At 43.4% G+C, this 25,284-nt stretch overlaps 1 protein-coding gene across 1 annotated transcript in view; it reads right to left on the bottom strand.

Moving 5' to 3' along the window:
* Positions 1–997: 997 nt before the first annotated feature.
* Positions 998–25,284, bottom strand: part of Crlf3 (cytokine receptor like factor 3) — a 43,394-nt gene continuing 19,107 nt past the window's right edge. Inside the window, exons 3-8 of the mRNA XM_028866946.2 lie at positions 18,801–18,888; positions 17,728–17,905; positions 12,847–13,069; positions 11,306–11,438; positions 2,869–2,981; positions 998–2,046 (exon numbers count right to left, since the gene is read on the bottom strand). Coding sequence (XP_028722779.1) covers positions 1,793–2,046; positions 2,869–2,981; positions 11,306–11,438; positions 12,847–13,069; positions 17,728–17,905; positions 18,801–18,888 — 989 coding nt within the window. The 3' untranslated portion in view covers positions 998–1,792. The remainder of the gene's footprint in view (positions 2,047–2,868; positions 2,982–11,305; positions 11,439–12,846; positions 13,070–17,727; positions 17,906–18,800; positions 18,889–25,284) is intronic.

Below are 25,284 nucleotides of genomic sequence, written 5' to 3' on the forward strand. Positions count from 1 at the left end.
ACCTTTAATCCCAGCACTCGGGAGGCAGAGCCAGGCAGATCGCTGTGAGTCTGAGGCCAGCCTGGGCTACAGAGCGAGATCCAGGACAATCCATACACATTAACATACATTTAAGAATTCTGGAGATGAAGATGTCTGGAGAAAGTGACTCATCTCCATTCATTCAATCCACATTTATGGTGCATGTGGTCCATGCAAGGACTATGCAGGTGTGAGATGGGACAGAACACAAGCATGTATAAACAGCCATTTACAAGAGAAGAAAATGCCTGAAGCCACAATAAACCTTTTTAAAATTTTCTAATAAAAATCATATTAAAATTGGATTCATTATACTCACACACGCACGCACGCGCGCGCGCGCACACACACACACAAAATCCACAAAACACACACTGTTAACTTTTGATTTTTTTATTTTGTTTCAGAAGGCTGGATAAAGGCACCTACACTCTAGAACTTCTTATTAACATGAGAAAAGGCACTTACTTATACAAAACAAGGGAAGGAGGAAAGGTCATGATTGTCAAAAAGGGAACATAAATCCCAAATAAATTATCTTACAAAAATATCACACTTGTTTTTCCACTTTTTTACTACTGGTAAAAACAAAAAGAAAAAATTCACATTAACAATCATCTGTACGCTGGTACAACAAGACCGCATTTTTTACATATTAAGTAAGTCAAATAAATATTTTACACAAATTTAAGTTTTAAAAAAATAGGTCAAGTATTTCCCCTATATTTCTTTGGTCCATCGAAAGACCATTTCTCAACCTGGTATTACACTGGACTATCCACTCTGCATGGGCCCATGTGCATGGCTGAGGCGAGATGCACATATGAACTGGCTAACACTGCTGTGGACTACTGTAAGCGGCTTCACCGTGAGGAATACAGACCCTCCATCCCATCCTTCTTTTTTTTGTGGGGTGGGTGGTTTGAGACAGTGTTTCTCTGTGTAGCTTTGCACCTTTCCTGGATCTCGCTCTGTAGACCAGGCTGGCCTCGAACTCACAGATTTGCCTGGCTCTGCCTCCAGAGTGCTGGGATTAAAGGCGTGCGTCACCACAGCCCGGCTCTCTCCATCCTACTTTGTCTGGCACTGCCAGGGAAGAGGGAGGATGCTGACACTGGCTGTCACAGACGCTTGCTCAGGCACTGTGAACATGCAGAAACCACTAAGCTTTCTGAGCCAGAGACTACTGAACCCAGGAACAGTCAGCGCACTCAAGGGGTGGGGGCCGGAGGAGCAACAGGACTGACAGTACTCCAGAGCCCTGCTCTCTAGCTGCCTTCTTCTGTTGTTCTTACGGCCTTTGATCTTGAAGATTTAATCATGTGACATTTTTCTGTCCTAACGACCTGCTTTAGGAAGAAGAACAGTGGAAAAGTATGCAGTTTTAAAGCTAGTTTGGTATTTATGCTAAAAATAAAATTGAACTATGGTTTTGTCCACCCCATTCAGCTCACTTCTTACTGAAATATTACTTTTTTTGGGGGCGGGGGGTGAGACAAGGTTTCTCTGTGTAGCCCTGGCTGTCCTGGATCTTGCTCTGTAGACCAGGTTGGTCTTGAACTCACAGAGATCCACCTGCCTCTGCCTCCTGATGCTGGGATTAAAGGCTGCCGCCACCGCCACAGGCCCCTTACTGAAATGTTACAATGCAAACCCAGCCACGCTCTCTATTTCTGGTGGTCCCAGAGGTAAGTTCACCTTTTAAAAGTCAGACACAACTAAACTAGGCTGAGGATAGGGACGCTCACCCCAAAGCTGAGGCCTCCCGATGCTAGAACACCAGCACCTTCCACCCCGGGTAGAAAAAGGAGCATCCGAAGTACAGAGAGCCACAGGCCTGGTCAAGCAGCCAGTCAAACACCACCTCCCTGTTACTGGAGCTAATGGTCACCCGGAGCTTGACGTTTCCGCCTTCACTGTTAGCGGTTCCCAGAGTCACAGCTTCAATGTCAAATGTGACAGTGGATCCAGAGGTAACTGCAGGCAACTGATTAGTCATTTCTTTTCCATTGACAAAAACTGCACCTGAAACGTTAAGAGACATTCACCTGTGAGCAATGACTGAGAGAATCAAAACTGACTCCTATTTCAGAAAAGGAAACACTCCAGAATCGGGTATTGATAATGAATTAAAATAGAGATTAACTCCCATTCCCACAGCCAGAGGACAACTGTGGAGTTGGTTTTCTCTTCACACCTTCATGTGGGTTCCAGGATCAAACTCAGGTTTTTGGATTTGCATGGCAAGTGCTTTATCTACTGAGCCAACTCACGATCCCTAACTTGTGTGCGTGTATGTGTGTGTGTGTGTGTGTGTGTGTGTGTGTATGTGGTATGTATGTCTCTATGTGTGTATGTGTGTGTGTATGTGGTATGTGTGTGTGTATGTGTGTGTGTGTATGTCTGTGTGTGTGGTGTGTGTGTATGTCTGTGTGTGTGTATGTGGTATGTGTGTGGTGTGTGTGGTGTGTGTGTGGTGTGTATGTCTGTGTGTGTGTATGTGGTATGTGTGTGGTGTGTATGTCTGTGTGTGTGTGGTGTGTATGTGTATGTGTGTGTGTGTGTATGTCTGTGGGTGTGTATGTGGTATGTGTGTGGTGTGTGTGTGTGTATGTGTTATGTGTGGTGTGTATGTCTGTGTGTGTGGTATGTGTGTGTGTATGTCTGTGGTATGTGTGTGGTGTGTATGTCTGTGTGTGTGTGTGTGTGTGTGTGTGTGTGTGTGTTCTCATAGCAGAGCAGGACTGTTGGCTGTTCTGCTCCGTTGTGGGCTGGCATGGTGCCTTCTGTAGCAGTAAGGGAGTCCTTGGGGAGGGCCTTCCATCCGGCCCAGTCCGAGTGTCTCACCATTTGTGCTGATGCACACAGCTTGATCCCGCTGCAGAGAGTCGCAGCCGTTCTGCTTCTCCGCACACACTCCTATGCTGTCTCTTCTGTCGGGCTGTCCCACAGTCTCAACTCTACAATTGAGGGAGAAAGGTCATTTCATCTCTCTCTTGTTGAAATGGAACGTGAGACTGGCAAGACAGTACCCAGCACCTACACCAGGTAACTCCCAGCCGCATGCAGCTCCAGTTTCAAAGGATCCAATACCTTCTAGTCTCTACAGGCTTTTGCACACATGTAACAGACACAGACACACACCACACACACAGACACACACACACGCAGACACACACACACTAAATCTTAAAAGCTAGTTCCAGGACAGTTAGGGCTACACAAAGAAACCCTGTCTCAACAACAACAACAACAACAAAGAAGTCAGGCAGTGAGTTATCTACCACCACCTCCTGGTTTCTCTTCCCACTGTAACAGTGTGTGGGGAAGAGTCCCGCTGGGTGACATTCCCATGTCTGTAATAAGAGTCCACCTCATCAGTCAATGTACCTCTAGGGGTATCGCTGTAGCAAAACACAAAATTCCAGCCCAGCTGCACTCTCCCTGGGACTATGGAATGTCTCTCCACAGAGCATATGGAGGAACAGACGAGATTCAAAGATCCTAGTTAAAAACAATTAACTTCATTTCTGTTTTGTGTTGAGATAAGGTCTTACATAGGTAGCCTAATTGACCTTGAACTCATGATCCTCCTGCCCCAGCCTCTCTGGTACTGGGAGGAATTATCATGTGTGATGTGCCTGACTCAAACACTAATTTTTTAAAAATAGTATTTTTTATTTATTCTTTGAGAGTTTTATGCAAGAATCTATTTAATCATAACCATCTTTCTTCCTGCCTCTAGCTCCTTCCAACACTATCCTCCAACATGTTCCCTCTCAACTTTCCTATTTTTCTTTTTCTTTTAAATATCCCAGAGTCCAATGAGTGCTGCCTGTCACCTGGGTGTGGGACCACCCACTGGAGCAAGAGCCACCTACCAGGGACCCCCTAACATAAATACACCTTCCATAGCAGCAGCTTCTCCACTGCGCTCTTCTAGGTAATACTGAATCAAGCTGGCAGTTTGGGTATTTCTCTGGTTCTGGAGATGGAGCTCGGAGTCTTCTGTATGCTAACTGCCCATTGTACCACTGAGTATACCCCCAGTCCTAGACTACTTTTTGAATATAAGAAGCTAACACATATATCTGGTAATGGCAGAAATGAGTTCTGTACACAAAAAAAAAATCTCCTTGAGCTTAAAACAGGGTGAGGATGCCGGGTGGTGGTGGTGGTGGCGGTGGCGGCGCACGCCTTTAATCCCAGCACTCGGGAGGCAGAGACAGGCGGATCTCTATGAGTTCGAGGCCAGCCTGGGCTACCAAGTGAGTTCCAGGAAAGGCGCAAAGCTACACAGAGAAACCCTGTCTCGAAAAACCAAAAAAAAAAAAAAAAAAGAAAAAAAAGGGTGAGGATGCAGCTCAGTGGCAGAGGCCTTGCCCTCAATATGTTAGGTCCTGGGTTTGATCCCCAGTACTGCAAAAAGAAAACAGCCAGGTAAGGTTGGTAGAGTAACTGACCAGCCCCCCATACAAACATAGGGTCTCTCTGTGTAGCTGGAGCTGTCCTGGAACTCACTCTGTAGACCAGGCTGTTCTCGAACTCAGAGATTCTCTTGCCTCTGCCTCTCCAGTGCTGGGATTAAAGATGTGGTCGGTTGGTGCATTCTTGTAATATCAGTATTTAGGAGGAGAGTTTGAGGCCAGCCTGGGCTACATAAAAAACAATGTCTCACCGGGCAGTGGTGGTGGTGGCGGCGGCGGCGGCGGCGGCGGCGGCGGCGGCGGCGGCGGCGGCGGCGGCGCACGCCTTTAATCCCAGCACTCGGGAGGCAGAGGCAGGTGGATCTCTGTGAGTTCTAGGCCAGCCTGGGCTACCAAGTGAGTTCCAGGAAAGGTGCAAAGCTACACAGAGAAACCCTGTCTCGAAAAACCAAAAAAAATCTACGTCTCAGAAACAAAAATCAAGGGCTTGTGAGAAGGTTCAGGGCATGAAAATGGATGCCTTCCGAGTCTGAAAACTGAGTCTGATGCACAGAATTTAGGATGTGGAAGCCGAGAACCCACTCCTGAATGCTGTCATCTGACCTGCACAGGCATGCCATGGCATGAGTGCACCCCCCCACACACACACACAGACACACACACAGACACACGCACGCGCACACACACACACACACACACACACACACATCTAACCTTCACAGGCATGCCATGGCATGAGTGCACCCCCCCCACACACACACAGACACACACACACACACACAGACACACGCACGCGCACACACACACACACATCTAACCTTCACAGGCGTGCCATGGCATGAGTGCACCCCCCCAACACACACAGACACACACACAGACACGCACACACACATATCTAACCTTCACAGGCATTCCATGGCATGAGTGCACCTACATACACACACACACACACACACACACACACACCCCAAACATATGTACATACATCCATACACACACTTGTACACACACAATAATAAATAAAACAAGCCAGGTATGGTGACACACACTTGTAACCCTAACACCAAACAGGATTGCTGAAAGTTTGAAGCCAGCCTGGGATACACAGTGAGTTCCACTCCGACCAACCTAGGCTATAAAGTAAGACCTTTACCGAGGGGTGTGGAGGATAAAGGATCTACTACAAGCAAACACTGAATCAAATTCACTCATCCCAAAGCTATTGGATGTGGTAGTACTTGTCATAATACTAGCACTCTGGAGAAAGGAAAGAGGACTGCTGCCAAGTTCAAGGACAGCCTGGGCACATAATAAATTCTAAACCAGGGTACCATAGTGAGAACCTGTCTCAAAACACAAATGAATGGCCTCGGGGGCATGGGTTAAAAACTGCAATTGGGGCTGGAGAGATGGCTCAGAGGTTAAGAGCACTGACTGCTCTTCCAGAGGTCCTGAGTTCAGTTCCCAGCAACCACATGGTGGCTCACAACCATCTGTAATGAGATCTGGTGCCCTCTTCTGGCCTGCAGGCATACATGCTATATACATAATAAATAAATTAATCTAAAAAAAAAAAAAAAAAAACCCAAAAAACTGCAATTGATGTGAAAGGACCCAAGCCTCTGTGAGATGTGCCATCCCTAAGCATGTGGGCAGGACTATGCAAGAAAGGTAGCTAAGCAAGTCAGTAAGCAGCTTTCCACTGTCCTCTCTGCTTCCGTTCCTGCCCTGGCTCCCCTCAGGGATGGAGTGGGACCTGTAGGATGCAAGAGGACAGAGAATACAGTGCTAAGAACACAGAGTTTGGAGCTACCAAGATTTGAGTCTTGACATGATCTCTGTGTACTTTTGGTTCTTTACTTGAAGAAGGAAGAAGAGCAGCCTACTTCCTAGGCTTCCAGGGTGAAGGAAGGTTGTTAGCACCAAAGGAAAAGGAAGCTTAAAACCAAGTGATGGAGCCAGGTGGTAGGGGCACTCGCCTTTAATCCCAGCACTCAGGAGGCAGAGCCAGGTGAATCTCTGTGAGTTTGAGGCCAGCCTGGGCTACCAAGTGAGTTCTAGGAAAGGCGCAAAGCTACACAGAGAAACCCTGTCTTGAAAAACAAAAACAAACAAACAAACAAACAAAAAACACAGGTGATGGTCTGGGCACATAGCTCAGCTGGGAGACGACCTGCCTGAATTCTATCCCCAGCGCAGCATATGGAGTGTGGTGGCGTACTCATGGCCTCTGCAATAAGGAGTTAGGGAGGATGAGAAGTTCAAGGCCATTCTTGACTTTACAGTGAGTTTGAGGCCAGCCTGGGATACACAAGACCCTGTCTCAAAAACAACAAAACAAACTAAAAAACAGGTGACAGAAAAGAGAAGGTAAAAAGTATATTTAAAAAGTAATAAGGGGCTGGAGAGATGGCTCAGGGGTTAAGAGCACTGGCTGCTCTTGCAGAGGACTGAGTTCAATTTCTAGTACCCACAAGAGGCAGCTCACAACCGCCTGTAACTCCAGCTTATGGGATCCAACATCTCTGGCCTCCAAGGGCACCTCCACTCGCCTGGCATATGCACACCCAGGCATACCCAATTCAAAAGCAGATAGATGATGGTGGTGCCAGGAAAAGGTAAAGAAGCAGAGAAAACAGGAACGTCCAGTAAGGACACCGGAGGCCTGGAGAAGGGCCGTCAGCAGACTCAGGCACCAAGGCAGTCAGACTCAGGAACAACTCAGCATTCAGCCAGGGACAAGGTCTCACCGGCTGCAGACGCTCTACCAAGCACCACTAACCTGTGCCCATAGCCCACACGCAGCCGAGGACAGTTGTGAATTCAGCCCAGTGAAAAATTGTACACTTCCTTAAAATATTTTTATTTAAATTTTTTTTTTTTGTGATCTCCTCCTCCCCTCTGCCCTAACAGCAGTGCTCAGTTCCCAAGTCCACACTTTCTAGATGACAACGCCAAGTCTCAATGCCAAAGGGCTGGCCACACCCGCAAGCCCTCCAGAAAGCACAGCAAAGACCAACTGGCTCAGCAACAGAGCAGTGCCTGCCAGAGTACAGCGCCCTTCTCAAGAGAGGTCCTCGAGACATCTTCATGCAGGTACACTCCCCTGCTCCTCCCATCCACCTTCCGGTTTAACAAGGGGTTTAAAAAACTCTCAGTTCACACCCAAGGGGAAAAGGACAAAAATGCAGTTGGGCTAACTGAGCAAAATGGAGTTTCGGGCACTCACTCAGCCCAGAGGGCCTAGGGAAGCTTCTCTGCAAGAGGACAGGGAAGCCACGTTTGACGGAGACCAGTAAGCAGTGGAGTCAGATCACTCTGGATCATTGCAATTAGGAAAGCCATCAATCAAATATTGCTCTGTATCCCTCTGGATCATTGCAATTAGGAAAGCCATCAATCAAATATTGCTCTGTATCCCCAGAGCGGGAATTTAAAACATCAGACAGCATTAAGATGAAGTATATGGGGAGGAAAGAGGTCCTGAACTGGAAAGGAGGGATGGGCAGCTCTGTGGAAGAACAGATGCGCTACCTGCCCAAGGTCTGAAGTTCAGCCATAGCACAAGCACCGACACCAGAGTGAGGAGGCAGCGGCAGCAAGAATGGAGACGTCCACCTTAGTGAGACTCACATTCCCTTCCTCATTAGTGAGACTCACACTCCCTTCCTCGTTAGTGAGACTCACACTCCCTTCCTCGTTAGTGAGACTCACACTCCCTTCCTCATTAGTGAGACTCACACTCCCTTCCTCATTAGTGAGACTCACACTCCCTTCCTGGTTAGTGAGACTCACACTCCCTTCCTGGTTAGTGAGACTCACACTCCCTTCCTGGTTGGTGAGACTCACACTCCCTTCCTGGTTAGTGAGACTCACACTCCCTTCCTCATTAGTGAGACTCACACTCCCTTCCTGGTTAGTGAGACTCACACTCCCTTCCTCATTAGTGAGACTCACACTCCCTTCCTGGTTAGTGAGACTCACACTCCCTTCCTCATTAGTGAGACTCACACTCCCTTCCTCACAAAAGACAGGAGATGCGACCACGACACATGCCTAAGATCACCATTTCTCTGGGTGTGGTAATGCATGTCTACCCACACTCAGCAGGGTGAGGCAGGAATTCAGATTCTGAAGACAGGTTCCCTGGATTTCAATTCCAGCTTTGGTACTTACGGCTGTGAGACACTGAATAATTAACTTCTTTGTGCCTCAATTTCCTCACTCCAAAAATGGTTAACTACACTTATTACATTAGGCCATCCTAAGAGGAAAGGCGGTTTACTGTGTAGCTCACTTGGCAGAGAGCTTGCCTCGAATTCACAAAGTCCTGGGTTCAGTCCTCAGCACGGATAAGCCAGGGCGCACAGCCAGGGCGCACAGCGCACAGCGTTTACCCTAGCTCTTGGGAAGCAGAAGCAATAGGATCAGAAGTTCAAGGTTATTCGCAGCTACATAGCCTAGGATACATGAAACCATATGCACTAGTACTTGGCACAGGGTACTTGGATAGCAACTGCAATTATTTGTTTACCATCATTCTTATCTGAGTTCTGTGGCCTGCATCTATCAAGTCTCAGAGGTCTGTTACATTCATAAGTACCTGGTTTTCAGGAATTTCACTAGTGAAAGTATTTTTTGTACACAAAGACACAAGCACAGGAGTCTATTTCAGTAAAGACAATTCACTATGTGGAGTATAAGTAGATTTTAGGTTTCAGGTTCTGTCATAATGAGTTACAGAATACCCCTTCCTGCTTTTTTTTTAAGATTTATTTACTTATTTATTATGTATACAGTGTTCTGCCTGCATGTGTCCCTGCAGGCCAGAAGAGAGCACCAGATCTCATTACAGATGGTTGTGAGCCACCATGTGGTTGCTGGAATTGAACTCAGGACCTCTGGAAGAGCAGCCAGTGCTCTTAACCCCTGAGCCATCTCTCCAGCCCCCCTTCCTGCTCTTGACGGGCAGTGTCAAAGGGTTGGTCCCCGGCTGGCAGTGTCAGGAATGGGTGAAAATCCTGTCACCATATATGCTGGCACAGGCCCCAAAGAAATAGAGCCAACCTGTCACAAACTAAAACACCAGAAGAGGAGCCAGACAACCCTCTTCTCTTTGTGAGCTGATTATCTCAAGTGTTTATTAAGGAAATGGAAAGCTAACACAGACTCCTTTCTCTCCTCTCGGCATTTTTCTGGTGATTCAATCATTCTTTCTCTATGACTTAATGGGTGAGAGGAGACGTCCGAAACAAGACAAGCATCAACAAGCATACCCTGACAGTGGAGGTCAGATCAAATGCTTTGGCTGGAGGGGACTCAGCAACACTGGCTCAGACAGACTTCCAGATGTTCTCCCTGCCTTACACAAGGACACCAGAAACAGAAAAAAAATCCCATCATCTGAGCTGGTGAGACGGCTCAGGAAATAAAGACTCTGGTCACCAAGCTGGAGGGCCTGATCTGAACCCCAGGACTTACATGTGGAAAATGAGAACTGACTCTTGCACATGTGCCCCAACACACACACACACACACACACACACACACACACACACACACACACACACTAATTAAAAGCATTTTTAAAGAAATAAAAATAGGTGCTGGGAGATGGCTCAGTGGTTAAGAGCACTGGTTGCTCTTCTAGAGGACCTGGGTTCAATTCCCAGCACCCACAAGGCAGCTCACAACTATCTGGAACCCCAGTCCTAGGTTTTTGGGTTTTTTGTTTGTTTTTTGAGATAGAATTTCTCTGCATATCATTGGCTGTCCTGGAACTCTACAGACCAGGCTGGCCTTGATCTTAAGAGATCTGCCTGCCTCTGCCTCACAAGTGCTGGGACCAAATGTGCCACCACCTCCTGGCAACAAATCTTATGGAAGGAAGGAAGGAAGGAAGGGAGGGAGGGAGGGAGGGAAGGAGGGAGGGAGGGAGGGAAGAAATTAATGAAATAATCTTGAAAAACATTCGATAATCTTTAACTCAAAACTTAGAGGAAAGTTTGCTACACTGAGCTAATCATGGGAAAAAGCAGGCACACACTCCCATCACTCAACTCAGAACTGGGCTTTGCCAAAAATAAATAAACAAACAAAACATTTGAACTCTGGCTTTCTACAAAGAACTATTTAGCAGTATGACCATAGAACACGATGCTCAGCTAAGAAGAGGGAAATGTTTCCCTACAGAGAAGCGGGCAGGAAAAGGACAATGACGGCGGTGGGAGGGGTTGCCTTCAGCTGTGTTTTAGTTATACACACGGTGTGTTCGTGTGTTAGTTCACAGGAGCAAGCTTCTTTCAGAGACTTACTGACTAACGGACCTGCTCTGCTGCTAAGGCTGTTCTTGAGTTCCTGCATCTCTGAGTTCTGGTGTTACAGGTTGGCATCACAATGCCCCATGCCTCTGATTTTCAAAAATACTTTTATGAGGTATTCTATTTATCCCTACTTACTAAGAGCAAAGAGACAAACATCAAGTCCTGAGCATTTTATATACACCACCCATTAGTCTTCCCAATTACCCCATGAACACAGATGAGAAAACTGAAACAGAGGAAAAACTGAAAGCCTTGCCAAAAACCTGGTGTGGTGGTGCACTCCTTTAATCCCAGCATTTGGGAGACAGAGGCAGGCAGAGTTCACTGAGTTTGCGCCAGCTGGTCTTTATGAGTTCTGGCCAAGTGAGACCTGGTTTTAACAAATCAAAACCAAACCAAACCCTTGCCAAATTGTCACCATCTAGAAGTGATGGACTAAAGCTGAGATTCGTCAAACTCAAACTCCTGCACACACACACCCCCCACAGTCCCTTACACTGCTAGAGACATGGCAGCCATGCTCGGTCTACTTGCCTGAAGGTCAATGTCTGTCCACAGAAGTAGGTTGGAGCACTGGAGTAGAGAACGCCCGAGGACTCAGCGTCATTTCGCAGTGCTATGTTCCTCCGACTACTCAGACTGTACCCTTCAAAGCCAGTTGTCCACTCTTCAAAAGAAAAGACATTAAAAACTAGTACAATCTTTTCAAGAGTATACTGAATACAGACAGTATTAAACAGAATTGAGTCAAAGTAATTACTTAGAGGGCTCCTGACTAAGCTTAATAAAAGATTTAGTAACAAGGTATTGGGGTTAGAGCCACAAATTACAAAAAAGATTTTGGTAAATTCCTATACTTATTGAAAAAAATCAAATGATGATCATCTTCTATCTTAAAAAAAAATCATGTTCAAATTTAATACTTTGAGGTTACCACAACCTGATTAAATAAATAATACAGCATGTATAAACATATAAGGATCTGACTGAGTTCAATCAACAGCAGCATATTAAAAATGAATAAGCAAAGCCTTTAATCCCAGAACTCTGGAGGCAGAGGCACGCTTCTGAGTTTGAGGCCAGCCTGGTCTATAACATGAGTTCCGGGACAGCCAGAGCTGCAAGAGACCCTGTCTCAACAACAACAATAACAACAACAACAACATGAATAAACAAAACAGCTGGAGGGATGGCTCAGGGGTGAAGACCACTTTCAGGGGATCAAAGTTTGGTTCAGTCAGCTCATTGCTGCCTGTAACTCGTGGCTCCCACAGTTATCACAAAACATGTGAACACAAACTCACACATATACATAAATAAATAAATAATAAATCAAATCTTAAAAAAAAAAAAAAAGGAAAACAAACTTTTAAGTGTATCTAGGTAGCCAGGTATGTGGCACATGGCTCTAGTGCAGCTGCCTGGGAAGTTGAAATAGGACTTGATTTCAAGGTCATCCTAGTCAACAAAACAAGACCCTAACTCTTCCAGGAAAAGGAGAAAAAGATTGTGTCTTCTAAAACAGCAGTGGAGGACACGGACCAATTTCAACTTTATAAGACTTTTATGAGGGTTTAGAAAAAATCAGAACCAGCTAGGCGGTGGTGGCACACACTTTTAATACCAGCAGTCAGGAGGCTGAGGCAGATGGATCTCTGAGTTCAAGGCCAACCTGGTTTACAGAGTGAGTTCTAGGACAGCCAGGGCTACACAGAGAAACCCTGTCTTGAGAGAAGAAAAGAAAAGAAAAGAAAAGGAAAGAAAAGAACAGAAAAGGAAAGAAAAGAAAGAAGGAAGGAAGGAAGGAAGGAAGGAAGGAAGGAAGGGAGAAAGAAATCAGTGTCCTAGGTAGGCACTGTTTTCAATGTGTGGTTTTGGGTGATACTCAAATTTAAATTCCAAAGATAAGAGCTGACGAAAACAATTTACATGGAGTGATCTGAGTGAAGGCAGGTTCCCCGCTCTTCTCTCAATTCAAGCTTATCCTTAGCAAAGTGGTTACGTGTGCACTCTCAGCACAGGAGGTAAACTTTCCTACACCCATTGAGCTGCAGGTGTGACAAGGAAGAGCGTACCATGAGGCACCAGAGTGGAGTGGCCTGTCTGGGGGACACTCCAAGGACTCCACTCCTGCCGGCCGTCTCCTCGGGCGCAGACTCTGAACTGATAATCAACATTGGGGTCTATGTGCAACACTATGAATTCAGTTTCAGAACCTACATACGCGTCTTCAAAATGATTTGCAGTGCATTTACGGAACTGGAGCCTGTAATCTTGGGCTGTAAAGTCATCGTCCACCTGTGGAGAAAGATTTTTTAAGTTAGCTAAAAACCATGCAACAAATGGGGCAATATGGATCACTATGAGGAAAGCGCAGGCAACATGTTTTCCTTTTGTTTTTCCTGAGATAGGGTCTCACCATATGTAGCCTTGAGTTCAAGCTGGCCTTGAACTCATGGTAATCCTTCTACTTCAGCTTCCTGGGAACTAAGATTATAGGTATGCATTATCATATCCAGTTGCTTCTGTTTTTCTCCTTCTTCTGTTTCTTTCTGCTTGTTTGTCTGTTTTGGAGAACATGTCTTACTCTTATCACCCAGACTGGCCTTGAGCTCACTCACCATCCTTTTGCCTTGCCATCCCAAATGCTATGATATTACCAGGCCTGGCTCCTTTCTTCCATTTGTGTGTGTGTGTGTGTGTGTGTGTGTGTGTGTGTGTGTGTGTGTGTGTGTACATATATGCATACCACAAAGAACATGTAAAGGTCAGAGGACAACTTGTGAGAATCAGTTCTTTCCTACTATGTGGGCTCCAGGAATTGAACTCAGCTTGTCAGACTTCAAAACAATTCCCTTTATCTTCTTAGCCATCTGACCAGCCTGCCTTTCTTTCTCCTTTTTTTTTTTTTTGTATTGATTACCCACTCTGAAGCTAGGGGTGGTAACACTGCTTCTAATCACAGTATCTGGAAAAGTAAACAAAACACTCAGTAAAGTCCAGCCTTAACTACACAGACCAAGTTCAAGGCTAGCCTGGACTACATGAGATTCTGTCTCAAAAATAGCTCAGCAGGAAGGTACGTGACACAAAGCCTGGGAGATTTGAGTTCAATCCCCAAGACCCACATTGTAGGTGAGAGACAACTCCTGCACAATGTCCTTCGACCTCCAGACGCTTGACATGCATGCACGTGTGTACACACACACACACACACACACACACACACTGTAATTAAAAAAGAAAAAAGGGCCGGGCGGTGGTGGCGCACACCTTTAATCCCAGCACTCGGGAGGCAGAGCCAGGCGGATCTCTGTGAGTTCGAGGCCAGCCTGGTCTCCAAAGCGAGTTCCACGAAAGGCGCAAAGCTACACAGAGAAACCCTGTCTCAAAAAACCAAAAAAAAAAAAAAAGAAAAAAGGGGGCTGGAGAGATGGCTCAGAGGTTAAGAGCACTGACTGCTCTCCCAGAGGTCCTGAGTTCAATTCCCAGCAACAACATGGTGGTTCACAACCATCTGTAATGAGATCTGGCGCCCTCCTCTGTATATATAATAAATAAATAAATCTTTAAAAAAAAAAAGAAAAGAAAAGAAAAGAAAAAAGGGCTGGAAAGATGGCTCAGTGTTTAGGAGCACTGAGTTCAATTCCCAGCAATCACATAGTGGCTCACAAACATCTGTAGTGGGGTCTAATGCTCTCTTCTGGCATAAGGTGTACATGCAGATAGAGCACTTATTTATTTACATAATAAATCTTTAAAAAAAAAAAAAGATGAGGGAAAGAATAGCTGAACAGAGAGGCTCATGGTTATAATCCCAGAACTTGGAAGGACAAGGCAAGGGGATCACACATCTGGGATTAGACTAGACCACACCAACTGTTTGTTTAGTTTATTATTTATTCTGGTGTAAAGTACTAGGAGGATTCATCAGGCGGTGGTGGTGCACACCTTGAATCCCAGCACTTGGGAGGCAGAGGCAGGTGGATCTCTGTGAGTTCGACGCCAGCCTGGTCTACAAAGTGAGTTCCAGGTCATCCAGGACTGTTTTTTGTTTTTTTTTGAGACAGGGTTGCTCTGTGTAGTTTTGGTGCCTGTCCCGGAATCTTGGTCTATAGACCAGGCTGGCCTCGAATTCAGAGATCCACCTGCCTCTGCCTCCTGAGTGCTGAGATTAAAGGCATGCACCACCACCGCCCAGGTTGTTTTTGTTTTTTAATGTACATTGACATTTTGCCTGCATGCATGTCTGTGTAAGGGTGCCAAATCCCCTGGAACTGGAGTTACAGACAGTTATGAGCTGCCATGTGGGTGCTGGGAATTGAACATATATCCTCTGGAAGAATAGCCAGTGCTCTTAATCACTGAGCCATATCTCCAGCGTCCAGCCAGGGCTGCTACAGAGAAATCCTGTCTCGAAAAACATGGAAAAAAAAAAGTACCAGGGCTCAAACCCAGTAGCTTGTATAGGCAAGCACTCTCCCACTGAGTCACAGTCTCAGCTCCACAGCACACCCTAGGCCAACCTGGGCAATAAGGCAATCTCAAGCTTAAAATAGAATTTTGAAAAGGAAAAATGCAAAAAATATGAATAAAGAAATATGAATAGCCAAATATGGAAATACAATGTAAAACCATAATGAGGTAGCATTTGGGCAAAAACATAAGTCTAACAATCCTTAAATACTGGTGAAAACGAAGAATAGTAGGTATTCACATCAGGTGTGGTAGCATGTACCTGTAATCCCAGTACTTGGAGGGTGAGACAGGAGGATTGTGATAAGTTTGAGGCTAGTCTGATCTACGAAGCAAGTCTCTGCTCTCCGTCCAAAACCAAGTCACAAAATCATTTAGGGAAAACATCTGGCATTATTTAATATAGATCCAATACATTAAGATCTCATAATTTGCCAGGCAGTGGTGGCACACGCCTTTAATCCCAGCACTTGGGAGGCAGAGACAGGCGGATCTTTGTGAGTTCGAGGCCAGCCTGGGCTACAGAGTAAGATCCAGGAAAAGTGCAAAGCCACACAGTGAAACCCTGTCTCGAAAAAAAAAACCAAAAAGATCTCATAATTTTACTGTAAGGTATACTTAAGAAAAACTTCCATGTGTGCATAAGGAAACACAAATAAGAACAATTACAGTGAACAACTAAAAAATAATAAGCAAGCAAACAAAAACCTGGAAATAAGCAGAGCCCTTGAGGGTTTCTGTTATGGAGCTTTTGGTGGTGATGGTAGTGGAGAATGTAGGTACCGATAGAGTCCTTGGTTGTTTTTTTTTTTTTTTTGGTTTTTTGAGACAGGGTTTCTCTGTGTAGCTTTGCGCCTTTCCTGGAACTCACTTGGTAGCCCAGGCTGGCCTCGAACTCACAGAGATCCGCCTGGCTCTGCCTCCCGAGTGCTGGGATTAAAGGTGTGCGCCACCACCGCCCGGCAAGGGCAAGAGTCCTTGTTTTAACCCACCAAAATCATCTTCAATTTTAAAAAAAATCATTTAAGGAAATAGCTTGTAGAAGCCATTTAGTGTACACTAGTACAGATATGTGTATGTATGTGTTCCTATGTATGTTCCACAGCATGATGTGGAAGTCAGGGGACAACTTTTGGGAATCAGTTCTCTCTTTTTTTTCTTACTCCCATAACAGGGTTTCTGTGTATAGCCCTAGTTATCCAGGAACTCACTCTGTAGACCTGGTCTGGAACTCACAGAGATCCGTCTGCCAGTTCTTTCTTTTCAACATGTGGATCCCTGGGATCAAACTCTCATCAGGCTTGGTGGCAAGTGCCTTTACCTACCAAATTATGTTGCTGGCCCTGAGTAATTTATCAACAGCCAAGATATGACATGGTTTCTAATTAAACTATATATAAATGAAACTTTAAAAAAAACTTTAAAAACAGAATTCTGGACAATACTAAATGTAAGGGAACTACAGAAACATTTGTTTCATCATTTTTTTTGTTTTGTTTTGTTTTTGTTTTTGTTTTTCAAGACAGGGTTTCTCTGTGTAGCTTTGCGCCTTTCCTGGATCTCTGTAGACCAGGCTGGCCTCAAACTCACAGAGATCCGCCTGCCTCTGCCTCCCGAGTGCTAGGATTAAAGGCATGCACCTCCATAACAAGCCCATACTTCTGAAATCTTATTTCAGAGTTATACAGTGTTAAACAAAAAACACTAAGATGCTGAAAATGCACTATTACCATTTGGCTTTTTGAAGAAATAAGAACGGGAGAAATCCTTTATTTGTTGAGTTACACTAAAAGTACATGCTGTGCGTGGCACTGATGTTTTAAGAACAGGCCTTCCAAGGGCCTGATGGTAGCTTGGTGGTAGAGTAGGTTTGACTGCCAGCACCACAAAACAAAATAAAACCTGAGCTCTTTATTTGACACTGGAAATTCACAGTCCCTGTGATTTTAATTATAAAAATACAGCTGTAAGCCTGTATTTAAAACCTCCTCCCTCCTTCAATAAACGGCAATTGGCATTAAAAAAAAAAAATAAGATGAACATAAGAAATTTAAAAAAAAAAAAAAAAAAAAAAAAAAAGCGGTGGTAGCTCACATCTTTAATTCCAGCACTTGGGAAGCAGAGGCAGGCAGATCTCTCTGAGTTTGAGGCCAGCCTGGTCTACAGAGCAAGTTCCAGGACAGCCAGGACTGTTACACAGAGAAATCTTGCTTAAAATAAAAAGTAAATAGGGCTGGAGAGATGGCTCAGAGGTTAAGAGCACTGACTGTTCTTCCAGAGGTCCTGAGTTCAATTCCCAGCACCCACATGGTGGCTCATAACCATCTGTAATGAGATCTGGCACCCTCTTCTGTATGCATAATAAATAAACCTTAAAAAAATATTAAAAAAAATAAAATAAAAAGTAAATAAATATATATTAAAAGCTCCCCCATCGCACACCCATACTGTTGAGGCCATTTCTGCAATTTGGTACATACCTTACACCATCGCACTATGATGCCTCCAGGTTTCTCTATTAATTCTTCAATCTGCACTGGTGGGCGGGAAGCTACTGTTCCATGCTTAAAAATGTGGTCTTTCACTATGTTGAGAATGGAATCATCCAGCTGAGCCGACAAACAGGGCACATCAACTAGCAAAGGCACTTCTGGTAAGCTAAGGAAACAAAGTCCACGTGTGTAAGACATGCTGAACTTGGAGATGACAATGCAAGGACTATTTCAGATGGTCATATGCTAGAAGAAGCCTAGAGGCCTCAGCAAATTAGTCTCCAGAAGTTGGAGGCTTTTTTGTGAGGGGTTTTCATCTTTATATTACACAAAGATTCTCTTCCCAAATAATTATAAGCAAGACAAAAAACTGTAAAGTGTGTAGTGGCATGTGCCTATAATCCCATCACTCAAGAGGCTAAAACAGGAGAATCACAAGCCAGAGGTCAGCCTGAGCTGTGTACACAGTGATACCCTGCCTTAAAAAAAAAGAAAGAAAGAAAGAAAAGAAAAATTAATAAAATCATAACTTTTGAGTTTGTATCAAAAAATCTCATTTGCTGAAATAAGATTTGGTTTCAATAAGGCATTCAGAATATCTTTTTGTTTTTTTTTTTGTGCAGAGACCATGACAATCCTCTACATATTGCTCCAATTTCATTATGAGTGCTGCTTTGAAGGCAGGCACCAGAATTTTTAGAATTTAACAATTCTATTAACTACTGGAATTGAAAAAGATCTATAATAACACTATGTCAACTATTTCAACTGCAGCCATTTGACAATAATAGTAATGATAATGGGCAGTAAAATCTCGAAACACGGGATTCTCTATTTCCTATAATCAGAATTTTTTTCCCTCAAGACAAGGTTCTCTGTGTTACAGCTCTGGCTGTCCTGGAACTCACTTTGTAGACCAGGCTGGTCTCAAACTCACAGAGATCTGCCTGCCTCTGCCTCCCCAGTGCTGGGATTAGAATTTTTAATGGTGACTTAGGGGGTGGTAGAGTGAAGATCGGGAGGAAGGCAACTTTAAGTCTACAAGGGACAATCCCTTTTACCTGTCCAACTGAATGTGTGCGGCCTTTTTGGTAAAGTTCCACAATTTATCATTCTGTTCTTCTATACCACCAAGAATGGCGATCTCACCTACAATTGAGAGTAAGAAAACTAGCTCAGTAAAAAAAGTCACATTTTAAGGTCGTTATTACACAGTAACCAACACATGTCTACTGTGGATTTCCAGCTTTGTTGCAAGTTAATTCCCAAGTGACACACAATCAAACTCTCAAAATGACTTGGCAAGTCAGAGAGAACAGAGACCAAAGTTCTGTTCTCTAACTGCAACTCCAGCTCAACAACCGATTCTACACAGAGCAGAAGGCAAGGGACATTTCCTCATTCCTCTCATCAATTCTCTAAGGTTTTTTTTGTTTGTTTTGTTTTAATTCTGTTTTTTACATTAATTTACTGGGGAGATATGTGCACATGTGGAAGTCAGGGGACAGCTTGGGGGTTTTTGTTTTTTAACATCATGTGAGTTTCAGGGACTTACCTCAGGCTGTCAGCCTTGGTACCAAGCTCCTTTACCCACTGAGCCACCTGGACAGCACTTTTTTTTTGCTATGTAGATCAGGCTGGCCTCAAACTCATAAGCTACTTCTGCTTCCAACTCCTGAGATTGCTGGGATTCCAGGGTGAGCCACCACACTTCTGGCTCTTCTCTATCAGTACTAACAGGAACAAAGTATTATCCCAAGAGCAGCAAAAGGACACAGGAGCTTAAACAGCTACCAAATGATGGCAGCTGAGGTGGTACATGTCTATTATCTTAGACTCTTGAGGCTGAGGTTTGAGACAAGCCTGTGCTACATAATGAGACCCTGTCTCAAAAAAAAAAAAAAAAAAAAAGTAGAATGATGCAGTCAGATTCTCCTGAAAACACACTATACATTGGATCAGAAATTACTCAACAGGCTGGGCGGTGGTGGCGCAGGTCTTTGATCCCAGCCCTTGGCAGGCAGAGGCAGCCTGGTCTACAGAGTGAGTTCCAGGACAGCCAGAGCTGTAACACAGAGAAACCCTGTCTTGAAAGAAAATAATAATAATAACAAAAAAATTACTCAATAGAACAATAAGAAGGAAATGCTTTATACAGGGCATGAAAATGACCAACCTCTATATCCTTTGAAATGATGACGGATAGATAGTGTTACATCAACCAAGTGCACACTGGTTACTAAAGGTTTTTTTTGTTTTGTTTTTAACTATGGTTACGTTTATTTACTTATTCATTTTGTGTGTGTGTTTGTATATGTGTGGGCATTCATACCATGTCACACATGGCACAACTTACAGGAGTTGGTCCTCTCCCTCCATCACATGATCTCAAGGTCAAACTCATCATTAGGCTTGGCAACAAGTACCTTTACTCAACGACCCATCTTGCCAGCCCTAACTCAAGTTTTCTAAGAGAATACGACCTGCGGGGGAAGGGGGAACACCATAGGGCCAGGTGGTGGCAAGCACCTTTTTTTTTTCTTCTGGAGTGCTCTACCACTGAGTTAAATGCCCAACCCCGGCAAGCATCTTTAATCCCAGCACTCGGGAGGCAGAGCCAGGTGGATCTCTGTGACGTCAAGGACAGCCTGGTCTACAGAGTGAGATCCAGGACAGGCACCAAAACTATACAGAGAAACCCTGTCTCGAAAACAAACAAACAAAAATATACAGACATATTGAACACTGCCTCAAAAGTCTCTAACACTTGGGAGGTAGAGGCAGGATGATCAGAAGTGCAAGGTCATCCTTAGCTAATAGGAAGTTCAAAGCCAGACTTGGTTATGAGGCCCTGTCTTTAATAAAGATCCCTGAGCTGAAGAGATGGCTCAGGGATTAAGAGCACTTGCTCTTACACAGAACCCAGGTATGTTTCCCAGCACCCACCTGGTGGTTCACAACCATCTGTAACTCCACTTTCAGAGAATCTGGCCTCCACAGGCACAGAGCATGCGTGTGGTACACATACACATAAATGCAGGCAAATACTTATAAAAATAAAATGAATAAACTTAATAAATTAAAAAAAACACACAGAGAAGTTTTTATCTTTTCTATAGGGGGAAGGGGGAAGAGTTTGAAATTAAAAATGTTTCTGAAGTATAAAAAAAATTCAAGCATTAAGTGCTATGACAGACAAGTACGTGCCTGAAAGGATTTATTTTCAAAATGAAAGCACAGCCCTCAATGCTATGGGTGTGTACACTGCAGCCCTGTGCTGACCTGCTTCTGGGTCTGTTTCCAAATTCAAAGCCTCAAGGGGAAGACATTCTGTGGTTCTGCTAAAAAGAATTTTCTCAAAAGCACTATTATGTCAGTAAAAAATAAACATGCCTCACTGAGGATTACAATTAGCTACACAGCAACTGGGAGGCCTGGGCCAATCCGTTACATAACTCTCGCTTGAAACAGATCTTTGACATTCACTCCGCTCCTGATGTTACTTCTGCTTAGAATCACAGCCGCCTCTTTTCCCTCTGCTTGATGAATTTCTTCAAGCCTCTTCCAACTCCCACAGAAGGCTGTCCTAAACTTCCCCAGACAGACTCCTTTGTTCTTCAGTAAGATTTTAGATCTTACTCAGCATGACTCCCACTGAATTACAACCCCAAAGAACAGAACTGTTATCTTTTTATTTAATAGACCTAACGAATGGCCTGCCCTGGACGTAAGAAGGCCAACCTCAAGGAGAGCGATAGAGATGAACAACCTAAGACTTGAACAACAAAACCTGCCTAAAAACTGGACTCTAAAAATGGCCGGGCGGTGGTGGTTGCACTCCTTTAATCCCAGCACTTGGGAGGCAAAGACAGGAGGATCTACCTGAATTAGAGGCCGGCCTGGTCTACAGAATGAGTTCCAAGACAGCCAGGGCTACGCAGTGAAACCCTGTTGTGGGAGCCCGTTCTGGGGTTCCTCATGGCTTTACCCAGCAGGTCCGAATAGAGGATGATCAGGACCATGGGCCTGAGTGCAGGTGTCTGAGATGGTCTGCACTTGGCTGTGCTGAGGGAGGAGGTCTTTTGCTCCACCCCTTGGCGTCTCTATAAAAACCCTGGACCAGAGACAGTCCGGGCCCGTTGGAATAGGTTCCAGGCCCTCTCGAGGCTATCCTTTATTTTCTATCTGTTTATCTCCGCAAGATTCTCCGCTATAAATCCTTCTATCTAATATTTCCTGCTGCTCGCACTCAAGAAAACTCTGGGAAGCTGTGGGGGTGGTGGGTAAACGCCCCACAGAATGGCGCCGTGAACAGGGACTAAAAAAAAGGGACTAAAGAGAAAGGGAAAAAAAGGGACTAAAGAAAAAAGAAAAAAAGGGACTAAAGAAAAAAAGGGGGAACAAAAAAAAAGGGGACTAAAGACAAATGAACAGGGACTTAAGACAAAGTAATAGGGACTAAAGATAAAGGAAAATAATAGTTTTATTACAGAGTTTTTAGTGAAAGTGCTGAGTCAGCCCTGCCAGTGGAAAGGCATGCCGGTGTTATGAAAAAAAACATATTTTATATATATATTTTTTGGTGAGGCAGGGGTTTTATCCTCGAGAGAAAAGGAAAGCAGACTGGAAGGATGTCCGATGCTGCAGCGAAATTCTCTTCTGTCAAAATTTTCTATCTTCTATCCCTTTCTCAATTTCTATCTGTGAAAAATAAGTAAGGTATAGGGTAGTAATATAGTTTAGGAAAAACTTAGAAGTGTAAGATTGTGTAGGAAAAAATAAGTAAGGCAACTAGACAGAAAAACTCTTCAATTTTCTAACTTTGGGGGCTTTGAAAGCAAACTGGGGGAAAAAAAAAAAGTTCTTTGCCTTTTGCACAAACTGCCTGCAAAGAGTAATTCCTTTGCAAATCTAATAAGGAGACAAGGAAACAGGCATTCAAAAAAGAAATGACTGCTTTCTAGATGGGAAACAAATTTCAGAAAATCTAGCTGTCTTACAAAAGAGTTGCTTCACCTGAAAGTTCCTTATAAGAAATCAATGCTAAATATCACCGCTGCTAATAACATCAGGAGTTAAAGCTAACGAAGTGAAAATACTAAATCCTGAAACTCAAGTGAAATGGAAAGATCCCTGCTTGGGATTTGGAAGGGTCCAGAATCCTGTTTTAATAGGGGGTTGAGGACATGTCTGTGTTTTTTCACAAGAGGAGAATGAAGCTCGGTGGTTACCGAAGCGTTTGGTAAGGAGCGTGGAACTAAGAAAAGTCAGCTCCCATGATGTTCCTATAAAGGAAGCGGAATGAAAGTGGCTCGATTAGTGTTTCTGAGGTTTTGTCACTGGTTTAATGCAAACAGTGAGGAATAAGAGTTCGGAGCTGTGCCGCTTTTGGCTTTACTAGCTTCTTTAGAAAAATACCTTATATCACCTAATAGCTGTGCAGTATTGGTGAAGAGCTTTACAGCAACTAAATAAGATAATTTCACCCTCAGCGTAAAGTTTTTCAGTAGAACAAACCAAAAGCACTGCTGTGATAGAAACGTTTGTTTGAGTTGAAGTTCTTAGGGGAGCTATTATGAATTTGGGTGAAGGAACAGCCTCTAGTTAAAAACCGTTTACCGCTGACAGTGCATCTCTGCCTGTCCAGAACTGCTGAGAGAACTCGCAACTTTGGGGTGTGGCTTTGTCCTGAGAATGTTAAAATCCCCTAGCAATAAGTATCACAACTCTATAATGACAACACTCACTAAATCCCAGTGCTTTATAACAAAACTGACTATAAACTCTAAACTTTAGAAATGATGTACGCACTTCCTGTCTAGTTAAGAGAATCTTTCTGATAGAGATGGTGATAATAATTAAGAAAGACGAAAATAAGATATGTGAGTTTGTAAAAATTCTGTCTTGTTAGATCTATGTTAAGAAATCTTTAGGTGTTTGCTAAGTTAGATATATGCTAATGGTAGCCTATATAAGTTTGTAAAATAGATCTATAGAGTTCCTTTAAGAATATAAGCTTGTAAGAAGTATCTAAGGTAGTCTTAAGACATGTAGTAATAAGCTTGTAAGATGCTAGTTGTAAATGTAAGTTTAAAATAAGAAATAAGATGGAATGAATATAAGTATATAAGAATTAATAAGAAATATATTTGCTAAAGTAGTTCTATAGTTTCCTTAAAGTATAAATAAGTAGATGTTAATATGTGAGTTTGTAAAAATGTGTAATGTTGAGTGAGTTTATGCTTAAGCACATGTTATGTGAGTTTGTGAAAAAGTGTAAATGTTAAGTGTGAGTCTATTAATGTATATGGTGAAAACACCTGAGACACAGGAGATAGTGTCCTAGTAGACTGCAAGGTAGGCAGTCTGAATGGTTTCAAAAGCTCCAGAAGCCGCTAAGAAGCTAAGAATGGCGGAGGCCAGAACCAGCGCAAGGCATCCGCGGCTGAGATCCGTGGAATATCAACGCAGCACAGAAAAACCTAAGCTAACAGCAAAAACGGTGCGGTTTAAAATATTACTATACTAAAAAGGTCTGTCTTTGAGAACAAAAGTTGCAGAGACGCTTGTTTGAACAAAAATTAACCGCAAAAAGTTTTGGTTGAAAAACGTCTCTTCATATTTGGAAGTGAAAGCCTGATACCAGAATTTATTTCTTGTTTGAACTTTTTGAACTTAAAATGAGATAAAATTACAAAAACATTTTGGTTATGGATTTCTTCAAATTTGGAAGGCTAGTACCAATATTTATCATTTGAATTTTGGTACTTAAATGAAATGAACAATAGAGATTTCATTGCAATGGGACAATTTTGAGCTTACTTATAGTAATGACCTAGGAACGGGTTTCTGGAATTGGGTTAAAAATGGAACTGTTTAAATGAAGAAATGTATTTCTACTTAGAATCAAGATGCAATTTTGTGTATGCATATATGCTTTATTAACTGGAGATTTATGAATTGTTTTGTGGAACTGTTTATGTAAAAATGGAATTACTTATGGAACTGGTTTTGTGTTACAAATGGAACTGTTTAAACAGAAAAGTTTGGGTTTTCTAACTAGACTTGAGAGTTTGCTTAAAAATTATAAAGAAAAGGAGGAGCTATGAGATTGAATTATGTTCGCAGAAACCTATTGATATTAATGCACCCTCGCTTTGTGGAATTGAGGAAATGTTTAAGTTTGATGTGAATACATCGAAGTTTTTCCTATATTCTGTTAACAAGAAAATTCAAATGACTGAGTTAAAGTTGTAAGACGGAGAAAATTGTTAACTATATATAGCACCATATATGCTAATTCTAATGGTTCTGTTAAGAGTTTGCTTTGAGTTGTAAGATTGAGAGAATTGTGACTATGTATAGCAATATTTATGTTAACCTGTTAATGGTAATGATGAAGCTAAGGGATTCTTTAAGTTTGTAGTCGCCTTAAGAGTTTTGGTTTAGAAAGGGCTTGAGGCAGCTAAGACTGCTGTGGTCACCTTGGACCTAATTCAAAAAAGAAATGCCATTTATATCATCCTCTACTCCCATACTGGGAGG

The sequence above is a fragment of the Peromyscus leucopus genome, chromosome 8b (assembly GCF_004664715.2).
Source record: "Peromyscus leucopus breed LL Stock chromosome 8b, UCI_PerLeu_2.1, whole genome shotgun sequence".
NCBI lineage: Eukaryota > Metazoa > Chordata > Mammalia > Rodentia > Cricetidae > Peromyscus > Peromyscus leucopus.